The sequence below is a fragment of the Lissotriton vulgaris genome, chromosome 11 (assembly GCF_964263255.1).
Source record: "Lissotriton vulgaris chromosome 11, aLisVul1.2, whole genome shotgun sequence".
In the NCBI taxonomy this organism is placed as follows: Eukaryota; Metazoa; Chordata; class Amphibia; order Caudata; family Salamandridae; genus Lissotriton; species Lissotriton vulgaris.
In genome coordinates, this window is record NC_141699.1 from 954,603,211 (window position 1) to 954,614,856 (window position 11,646).

General features: G+C 44.4%; 1 protein-coding gene across 1 annotated transcript in view; it reads right to left on the reverse strand.

The window, feature by feature from the left end:
• The window catches only part of STRIT1 (small transmembrane regulator of ion transport 1), a 93,426-nt gene extending 83,887 nt beyond the window's left edge, over window positions 1–9,539 (reverse strand). The window contains exon 1 of the mRNA XM_086944900.1: window positions 9,419–9,539. Coding sequence (XP_086801026.1) covers window positions 9,419–9,431 — 13 coding nt within the window. The 5' untranslated portion in view covers window positions 9,432–9,539. The remainder of the gene's footprint in view (window positions 1–9,418) is intronic.
• Window positions 9,540–11,646: the final 2,107 nt, after the last annotated feature.

Below are 11,646 nucleotides of genomic sequence, written 5' to 3' on the forward strand. Positions count from 1 at the left end.
GAATGATTTGATCTCGTCCTTGCTTTTGGGGGGTGAAAGGTTCACAATGGTGTTCTGCAGCTCGGTCTTGGGACGTATGCCTTCTGCAGTAATCTTGTGACCCAGGAAATCCAACTCGGCACAGCCAAAAACACATTTGTTCTTCTTCACAGTAAGGCCCTGGGACAAAAACCTCCTCAGCACACATCTCAGTCTCTCATCGTGATCTGCTTGGTTCTTAGCGAAGACCAACACGTCATCCTGGTAACACATGACGCCAGGGATGCCCTTCAGGATGTTGCCCATGATTCTTTGGAAAACGGCAGCCGCCGAGACTAGACCGAAAGGCATCCTTTTGAACTTGTAGGCACCCATGGGTGTCACAAAAGCAGTAAGTTCCTGAGATTCTTCGTGAAGTTTTATCTGGAAATAGGCCGAGGTGAGATCGAGGGTGGAAAACACCTTTGCACCCTCCAGCATGCTCATCATTTGGGTGATGTTCGGCAAGGGGTACCGGTCAACGACGACCTCTTTGTTGAGTGCCCTCAAATCAATGCAGAGCCGGACTGACCCATCCTTTTTCTTCGCTGCCACGATGGGCGCCAACCATTCGGTCGCTTCCACAGGTTCGATAACTCCAGCCTTGCACAGTCTCTCCAGTTCCAATCTGACTTCTTCCTGAATGGCTATGGGGAGTCTTCTGACTTTTGCCACAACAGGCTTGGCATCCTCCTTCAATTTGATTTTGTGACTGTAATTCCTCAAACACCCAAGCTCTTCCTTAAACACCTCCTCGAATTCTCTTGTGATGTTAGCCTCACCCTCCTGTATCTCCTGTATCAAAATCTGGGGATTGCTGTTGGGATTGAGGTACACTCCTAACCCCTTTTGAGCACGCCACCCCAAAATGTTGTCCCCTACTGTGGACACATATACTTTGGACACTGTAGACCTGTTTCTGTACTGAATTTTGCTCAGGAAGTATCCTTTCATGGAGATGGGGCGCCCTGCATACCCTCCTGGTCTAAGGTCCAACTTCCTCAAAACTATCTTGCCCTTGGACACACGTGAGAACTCCTTGGCATTAATGATAGTTATTCTAGAACACGAGTCAAACAATGCATCTAGGTCAACATTCCCAACTTTTATAGTGTCTTTAGGACTATCAACTTGTTCTTCTTCAATCTGTGCTGTAACTTCTTTGCATAAGGGGTTACTGGGGCCTGGCGCCTTCAACTCTGTTACTTGCACGACACACTCGTCGCTCACCACATTTGTTCTGTCTCTATTCTGTCTACTGGCCCCCTGCCCACTCTTGCAAAATTGCTTGAAATGGCCCTTCTTGCCACACTTATTGCACGTGAACCTGAGGGCGGGACACTCTTTGTCGTTGGCTAGGTGACCCTGTTTACCGCACCTATAGCAGGTACCTTTGTATGACCCACCCGGTCTACTTTCCTTCTGCTCTTTGCCCACTGTCTTTTGACCCCTTACTACCGACAGTCTCACATTCGGCCACCACCTCACTTACATTGGCCTTGTCATCGTTCTTCTTCTCCCCTGCGTCTTGCTTAATCTCCTGGACACACTGCAACATATGCTCTACCTGCTTGGCTATAATGAGAACTTCTCTCAGTGGCGGGTCATCTTTAAGCCAAAGCTCCTCTCGCACTCGCTCCATCCTGCAGGTCAAAACGAACTGGTCCCTGATTCTCTCTTCACTCGCTCCCCCAAACTTACACGTGGCAGCTAACTTCCTTAACCCAGACACAAAATCTTCTATAGATTCACCATCTTTTTGTGCCCTCTTACCAAAATGGTACCTCTCCATAATCGTGCTGGTCTTGGGGAGGTAGTGTAAATCTAACTTCTTTAGACTAATCTCAAATTCATTGAGACCCCTAGCTTCCTGTGCCCCTAATTCTGGGAGGTGATCTAGAACTTCTTCTCCCTCTGCGCCCAAGTAATATGCCAACAATGCAACCTTCCTTTCTAGTCCTAGGTTGGGCCCACATACAGTAGCGTAGTTAAGGAATACTTTTTTCCATTTTTTCCACAGGATGGTGGGATCACCTGGGCTTGTTAAGAAAAAAGGTGGGGGGGTCACACTTTGCATGTTTGCTGCACAATAGACAGAGAGAAACTTTACTCAAAACTGTGTAAATGAAACCCACCCTTAACAAATTCAATGTTCAATTACAAGGTTTTTTTTTTCTTAAAAGAAAACCCAAAAAAAAAAAATTATCACTTAAGTTTTCGTGGTGCGGTCTCTCAACACATCCAGGACATCTCTCTTAAGGGCGATACAGTTCCCCCAAAGTATTTTCTCCTTCAACTGCTCCACAGGGCACAGTTAGTAAAAACTCTCACAAGTGCAGGGGAAAACCCGGAGGGAAACACAGGTAGAGCACAAACTTCCTCGTGCAGGTTACCCTTGAAGCTTCCAGTGCTGGTAGATCACAGAGGAGGCAGACGACTGCTACATTACTGAGGCGTCCATCACCACGCTACGCCCTCAAACCAATGTGACCTGGCATAGGCTACCAGAGATGGCAAATCAAAAACCAAAACCCAGAATCAAAGGTGCACAAGGACGAACACTTCAACACAGAACCTGTGTACAATCCAGGTAGTTCCCAAAGTAGTGCTCCTGTGGAGTAAAACACACCACGTTGTCTTCCCTAGGCTTTCTCAGCTTCCCACGCTGCGCTGGCCGATCAACCTCCAGTCATACAGGGATGTGGCGATAATCTGTATAAGAGCACTCTCACACTGTACTCCTATGCTCTATTTTATACTCTCTCTACGCGCTCCAATAGGTGTCTCCGTCACGATCTTAAAACAACCTAAGCGCTCTTTCCTTCTTCATAGCGCCGGTAGGTCAACTTCTTTCAACAGCCAAGCGCCTTGTTAAGTAGGGAAGATAATCCCTCCGCTCCGCTAATTTTCGCACCTCGCGCTGCCCTGAGGAGAGAGGATCTTTCAAAGTGCGGGACAGTCCTCACACCTCTGCGTCGTCTACACGATACTGCTCAGTCATTAGAGAAAGGGGCGCACGGTGTAAATTTCTGGCGGGGCTGGGAGCAACACGCCAGGCTTACGCTTACAGTTCAGCACTGGCGGCGCTACGATCGTCCGCTGACAGGCTCTGACAGAACAGGGAGATTCCTCACCTAGTGAGCCGCTGAAGTCAGGGCTCGCCACACGAACGCGGCGGAATGCTTTGCACACCTCACCTCAAGTATTCTCGTCACGCGTTCTTCCCCTGGCATCTACGGTCACACTGTCCTCCTTCAAGCCGTCTGCACGTCCTTCCCTTGAGTCTTTTCTCACAACGCCGGCACTTCGCGTCTGGGTTTCAATTCGACTCGTTTCTTTTCCAGTTTCAACGTCAGCAGCTGTTGTTTCCTTTCCTTCCCACGGCTGTGTTCCTCAAGTCAGTTACTGCTTCGCTGACTTTTCTTCTTCCGACCGCATACTTCTCAGCGTGTTGAGGTCACAGGCTCTTGACCCTCGTCGCCAGTGTGACATTCACCAAAGAAGCACGTAACACAGGGTGGTGAATGAACTTCAAGGTTTATTAGAAGTACGAACTCCTGTGACCTCAGCCACAGCCTTCCTCGCAGCTGCCGCCTCCGAGTGTCCCCGGCGCTCGCCTTGGAAGGCTGGTCGCGGTGACATTCTAAGTGATGTCACCGCGAGCAGCAACCATCACACGCGTAGCCGCCGGGGGTAGACAGAGGAGGGAGATACCACACAGGGTTCATCAAATAAATTTCACAACCAAGTTTCTGGAATGATGGAATCATCTGCCTCAGACGCCACCGTCTCTCCACCGTGGTATGGCAGAAGTTTGGCCTCACAAAGAAAGTCTGCCCTTTCTTGGTGTCTGGTCTAGCCTTTTCAAAGACTGCCTGTCGCAAAAGAAAGTTCCCCAAAAAAATAAGAATGACTCATGGCCTCTGATCTTGCCCAGAATTTTTCTTGAGCGTTAGGGAGAACCGATGAACACGCTGGATCTCAACTTCCCAGTTCTAGGATGATAACTCCGGGAAAGCAGACTTGAAAAGCTTGATTACAAAGCTGCGTATGTCCCCCCCTCGGCATTCTCTTCAATACCCAACAGGCGCAGATCGTTTCGCCGCTGTCTATTCTCCGACTCCTCAAGCTTCCACAAAACGTCCATCATTCTGGCATTGTTAGCAGATGTCTACTATTCGGAGCTCTCAAAGCCAGCTTCAAGGCCCCCCACCCGTTCCTCCAGCGCCGTTGTACGAGCCATGACTTCAGTACAGGCTTTTGTAGTCTTTCTGATTGCCCCCTGAATTTTTTTTGTCGCCATTTGGGCCGTTTCATGTTCTTGGCGGGCCTCCAATTGCATCGCTTTAAGAGTTGCATATATAAGAGCCATTAAAGGTCCCTGCCCATTCTTAGTTCCAGATCCCTGTGTGTTCTCTTGAAATCCATGCCCTTCTTCTTCCCCTTCATGGCCGAGATTAATGTTAGAATAGTCCAACTGTAGATGTTGATCCGAATCAGATTGGGCATGGGTGGTTTTTTGGCGCCCACCCCCCGTCTAGCATAGGTGCCAGCCTGTCTGAGTGTTTCTGCGGTATTGGGTGCACTGTCAGTATCACAGGCATCTGCTGACCCTTCCCCTCAGATGACTCTATGTCCAGATCACTTTCCGTGGCAGATTCTGATTCCTCTGCCATGGAGAAAATATTATCTCCATCCGGGGTACCGGGTATTGTGCCCCCTCCATCCTGCGCCTCTGAGAGAGAGTTCAGCTCTGGTTCTAGGCATCTTGAGTCAAGGCCAGCATTCTCCCCTGTCTGACTTAAGGCTTGAGTCGAGAGAATAGATAAAGCAGGACTATTGTTCTCTGACCCTAGTACATCAGTTAGCCCCATTGATGCCATGGCAGGGGGCACTGGCGACATAGCTTGGACACCTTCACATAAAGAAATAGCGCTGGCAGGGTTTGACGAAATACTCGGTATTTGAATAGAGTCAGATCCAGAGCCAGGGGTCTCTGTCACACTTGTGGCTTCTGCACCCCCCACCCCCCCTTGCATAAAAACAGTGGCATTTGTAATTATTTTCTTACTCCTCAATAGAAAAGGCGTACGTTCGGCGATACCCTTGGGCTGTGGTAGGGGCTTTTGATTTACCGGTTTTCCTGAAAACATGCCAGGGACCGTCAGAGTTTTCCTCTTGGTTCCTGGATCTGGAGTGTGATCCGTGCCAGGTTTTCCAGCATCCGTTATGCTGCCATCCTTGCTGCTGGGATGCAAATCCTTGGCCCCTTCCTTAGCCACATCCTTAACCCCCATCCTTAACCCCACGAGGGGGGCCATTTGTTGCTGTCTGAAGAAACTCGAGTGGAAAGCTGTAACACACTGCCTCCACCCGACTTCGCTCCATAAAGTACATAAGCGGAGTTCCGCCAATGGTGTCCTGGCAATCCACAATGCAACCATCCACCCTGCACAGCCGCAAAATTCTCTTGAAGCCTCAACCACTGCGGAGCCGCAAAACCGTCAGGGGAGGGAGACAGCCGCCACCAAACAGAGAAGGAAAGCTAAAAATCCAATCCGGCTAAAATCCGCTCCGCTCCAGCCGCCACTCTGAGGATGCAGCACGCCCAGGAGAGCCGCGGGGTGAGCCTCGGGCGAGCCGCAGGAGCCACTGGAGAGCCGCGGGAGCTGTTGGAGAGCCATGGGAAAGCCGCGAGTGCGTTCACAAGGTAGGGCAGACCGTTTTCCCTCTTCCTGGTTCAGGTAGCCGGTTGCTGTCAGTTACAGGCAGGTCAGCCAAGGCATTAAACTAGCAGGTCAGGGAGCAGTCCTTCGTGCTACCTCACGCGGTCGCCATCTTGCCCCTCACGCGCCCGCCATCTTGCCGATGGCCATTCCTTTCCAATGTACACACATCCCATGACACGCACTACACCTCACTGTGAAATATTTGGTTTCACTTTGCACCCAATATTGTTGCACGCATTTCATTGCTGGCAAACAATGGTTCAATAAACTGCTTGTGAAAATGAAAACAAACATGAATAATAAGACACAAAGATATTTTGAAAAAATATTTTTTTTAACTAAATTGTGCTAAGGGATAAAGATAAAGCTGTACTGCAAAAAGGAAACTCTCATTAGGAAAGTGATGTAAGAGATAATACCAGTTACCATTAAAAAATGATAGATTGAAAAAATCGGATTCTTTAAACACATGTAAGAAACGCATTGCTCCCCTCTAGGCACATGTGTAGAGGAAGTGAACATTTTAAATCATTTACAACAAATATATACATATAATAAATAGAAGTAAATGAATATTATTTGCAAGTAATAAGAAACATTCCCGTTTGAACCAAAAACTATTTTGAATGAATAAGAAAATGAACAAAGAGGATGCATGTGTCATCCAAAATCCACATAAGTATGAAACAAGGGAAATTAGTATGATAGGATTTTTGTTTTTATAACATAACCTGCAAATGGGTCAACTCATTGAAATAAATACACAGACAAGTATATAAACTCTTTAATTTATTGACATGTAGTTCAGCATGGTTATTTGCAAACCACTACTACAACGGTTGTCTTTTTCCCAAACATTAACCTATGATTACATCCACATAAAGATCACATAGCATATTCAAGTATTGGATGTACAGAAGAAGGATCACAAACAAGTGAAGCAAATCAGCACAAGGGCTTGCATTAGGATTTACTTGCTAGAACTTTGCTTCAAGGGGGCATCCCACATTGGGGCAAGAGAGTTCCCACAAAAACACCCATGTTTTTTTTATGAAAATTAAAAATTATAAAGAAAGGTAGACAAGGATTTTCACCCAACATTCACACTGCCTCAAGGCAGGTGTAACGTTGGAGTAAACATTTCTTTTCTCCAAACTGTTTCAACTTTGAATTTGTGCTGTGCAGCACACATACAAGTTTGGAGATTTTTAAACTAAACCTAAGCACAGTGTTTTGTACTGGAAGACTAGTCCTCTAGTGCAAAGCATATGCTAGACATCAGTCAAACACTTGCATTTTCATACAAGGGTATGCAAGTGTCGTCAGGCTGCCTAAAGTGTGCCAACGTAGCGGAAAGAGAAACAGTACCATATCTGTATAGATATGGTTCAGCTTTTTCCCTTCAGACGTGATGCAGTGCAGCAACTGTGGACATTCATAACACTCTTAGGTAAGTAAGAAATTCTAGAAGTTGACTAATGTATTAATATGTACTTCACTTTACAAACTAAAATGTAATTTCTAAATGAAGGTGCTACCTTGGCTCTATGTCCAAAACCAACAATACAATGTTAACATTAACCCTGATCCCATATGTATTCTTTGCAATATCACACACAATTCAAAGTGAAAGTTACACACTACAGAGCCAATGCCTACACCACCGTTTTTTATCAAACATTCAACATCATACATGACCACACCCACCATAATATGCAAATAGACTTACCTTCAAAGGTGTATCCACCCACCACCAAATTAAAACACACCCACCACCCCACATTATATACCTGCACACATCCATCAAAATGTGTCCATATAAACAACAGTATTTGGAACCAATAGGATTGTGCAAAGATGTTAGCCAACCACAACACTGTATGTGGGCCTGAGGGGTTGGCAAACCTTAGTTGAGAGACATCTAAGTTGCCAAACATCCCTCAGGTACAGTTAAAATGTCTGAGGAAAAGGTGGATTTGCAGTTATTTGTGAAAGTTGTGAGCTAAGGGAATAGTACAGAGATCTGGTGAAAGCAAATATTCCAGATTCAGGTGCTGCTGACACAGAAAGATTGTTTTATACAACATTAATGTTTAAATGTAAGAGGCTCAACGAGAACAGTTGTATATTTGTTGGTCATTGGAGATACATCAATGCACATACAGCCACCATGGTACAATGACACACCTACTATAAAATGTTAGCATACCCAACATCTTGACACCGTCATATGTCAACAGCCATTCCTTCATGAATCCACATTCTCACCAGAGCAAGCGTTCACAACAACCATAACAAACTCACATATCCACCATCATGTGCAACACATAAGCATCATAAAACCATAAAACTATCATTTAATATATTCTAGTCTGTTACTCCAAGAAAGTATTCACACAATCACAAGCTTAGTGAAGTTATAAAAACCATCACATAACACACTGATACAATTATATGCCAGAAAAACTACCATCACAAATCCAAACACACACCATTGTACATAAACACAACTAGCCTCATGTGCCTGCACCGCCACCATTTAACAATATGGCAATAAACCAACCGTCCTGCACATACAACCACCATTTAACAATGTCTACTGTATCACTTAAAAAGATTACTCACACCAAAAGATTACTTATAGTTTTTATGGAAAAACAGCTTTTAACATATTGGTCAACCTTCTTAGCTTCCTTTCAACTTTAGTTGTGTAGGGGGTAAATAGATAGATAAATAGATAGCTGGATAGGTAGATAGCTGGATAGATAGATAGATAGATAGATAGATAGATAGATAGATAGATAGATAGATAGATAGATAGATAGATAGATAGATAGATAGATAGATAGATAGATAGATAGATAGATAGATTTGTATCTTTAGCTTTCCCTCTCACAAGTTCTTTTTTTAAACATCTTTCTCTTTTCTCTTTCTTATGTCTTGGCAAAACAAAATCATGGAACTACATATACCAACACATAAAAAAATGTACAATAAGTGCCGAACTGTATTATTATCCATGTCTATAAATGACTTCTATCTCTTGATTAACATTTCTGAAATGAGCATCCGTTGCCTTGTGAAATGGCAAAAAAGAAATACTTTCACACTTTCCTGTGTCACAAAGTCAGCATGTGTGTAAAGAGCTAATGTTTATCAAGCAAAAATGTACTCATATCATCGCAGTGGGAAACCAAAGTGCACTGAACATCGATCTGAAAAAGTTTACGGAAAAGTTCAGTTCGCACATTCTCTGAATTTGGAAAACTAATAACAAACGTGCTTCAGCGTGCATAGTGTAGGTTGGCCTCACCCTATGCAAAACCAAATCGAAATTAAGTGATTTATAAAAACAACTTTTCAGAATACAAGAAAATGGGACTTTATAAAATGCTGTATGCAAAATGTGAGTATTTGTTTCCATCTGATATTTTCACGTTCAAGATAGAATAAAACAGTGCAGGGATACAAGCAAGAACTTTTGACGTTTTTGTAGGGACCTATTATTGTACGTGCCACTTTTGCGTCACTTTTCCCATGTTGAAAGTGACGCAAAAGTGGCGCAAGGGCCTTGTAAACCTGCCCCTCAGTATATTGTTGCCAGAGCAGAAAATACTAATAAAGGCTAATACTGCATTTACATATAAATAAGAAATGCTGCCCGTTCCTACCTGGCTCTGCCATGCCTCTGCTTGTTGAGTCTATTGTAAAGGACTGAGTCTAGCCCCTCCTTGTCGGCCTCCTTTGAGCGCCTGGCTTCTTTAAATAGAGTCCATCCTGGAATGCTTTGCAGCTGCCTTCTCAGTAATGCCAATGTATTCCAGCGTCTCACTGTTTTTTTTTTTTTAAAGGGCAGGATTGTGGTACCGTGTGCAGCTTATGTTCTAGGTATTCCAAAAATACACCATGAAAACAAGCACTGTCAAAACCAACAGGTCTTGCATTTGAAACCTATTGACTTTGACAATGACTTTTCATTGTGCGCTACAAAAAAATAGAAAAAAGGCACAATGGTGTGGTGGCTGCTGATGGCCACGTCATTCCATAGGCACATGCATACATCATCGCGCATGCAGGCTCCCTCAAAATGATGCCTGTGCCATTTTTTATTTACAGATCCGAGAAGGATCAATAAATTGCAACAACAAAAAAAATGTAGTATGGGAATAGTGTTTTTATGGGTTGGGCCTGCTGTAATTTGCTGTCTGGTTCTCCAAAAGTAATAAATAGAAAAAAGGGCAGGGGTGATGGGAGGGGTCAATACCAGAGTGGGTGGGAGGAGCAAAAAAATACAAATGAAGCTAGGTGGATGAAGGAGAGGAAAAGCATCCCATAAGGGAGAGAGCAACATAGCGGCAGAAGCATTTTAGGGATACAGAAGCACATAGCATACGGCAAGGGAGTTTGGCTTGGAGAAGCAAATGGAAAAGCGAGAAGCATAGAGTGCAATGGGAAAAGCACTGGAGGGAGAGAGCTGGAAAACACATGCACTCTCACAGAGTGCGTAAATAAAAAGGAACACTTGGGCTAGATTTTCAAAGAAGTCACACAGCGCAGCCCCGAAAGAGGCTGGGCTGCGTTGCAGGACAGGGAGGGAGCAGGAGAGCGCAATATCTTCAGAGATATGGCTCTCTCCTCCCCTTACCTTAGCACAAGTGCTGATTTCAGCCTGCCGTGCGCCACGCACACACCTTAGCGCCTAGCGCTAAGGTGCATGCCTGAATCTAGCATAGGTATTGTACAGGAAGTGTACCCTTCCGGTACAAAATATTATGCCTAGACAAGTTTCAAAGCTATTCCCAATTTGTGTGCTGCACAGTACCGCACGGGTGCAAAGTCAGAAAGGCACAAAGAAATGAAAATATTTCTCCTGTTAGTGCCTCTTTTGAGTTGGCGTCAACTTTTGGCACAAACCCTGTCTGCAGTTCTTTGTAGATACGGTTTTGCATCAAAAGGCATGGGTGGTTGAATGGGAACGCCCATGTACCACCCATGTAATGCCGCCTTCAATATTTACAGATAGGGAAGACAGGACAGTCAATATGAAAATCAGAACTTATTCCATAGGAGGGTCCTCTAAAGGGCAGTCTGCCAAGGAGAGGACATCTGCTGCCACCTGTTAACTGTTGTGTGATTGATTGTGATCTTCATGGGTCAACAGTTCTTGGAAAATATTTGATTTTCCATTATGCTTTAACATCATTCCATATAAGCTTAATATGAATTGATAACGTAATTAGCATATTTTCCTACCAGGCCAAATCCCCTGCAGCAATGTAGGCCAATGCTTCATACACATATATCTCTGGTGGTGATAGCTGTGATGGAACAAGGTGTTTTATAGGTAAACTTGTGCGTGCAAAATTCAAAAATATAATACATGCTCCCATTAAAGATTAAGGGCATGGCCTATCTAGAAAAAAATAATTTAAAGGATAGAAATTACAAATACAGCCAGATCTTAATACAATGATCAGGATTTTTTACAAGATCAATTATCATTTCAATTGCCCACGTGCCCGGATAAGGAATGGATCTAAAGTGAATTATGCAACGGACTGTGATATATCATGCCCAGCCCAGATCATAGCCGAGTTGCCAGAACAGACCATTATAATTACCTATTGCACGCTAGCCCAGATAAAAAAGTTTGGTACCTTCTAAGATCCACTGTAATAGTTATATGACCAAGACGCTGTCTCTACAACACAGCCACTCTAACAGACCTGGCCCAATTGAAACATCTTGAAAGTGCAAATACAATGGGTTCAGATGTGTTAGATTCTAAAAGGTGCCATGCCACCAGACATGAATAGATTATGACCTAGAGGGAGGATACACGTAGATCTAAGGATTTTATATTTGCGGAAAATTAATGTAAATAGTGCCTCAGTTTCTG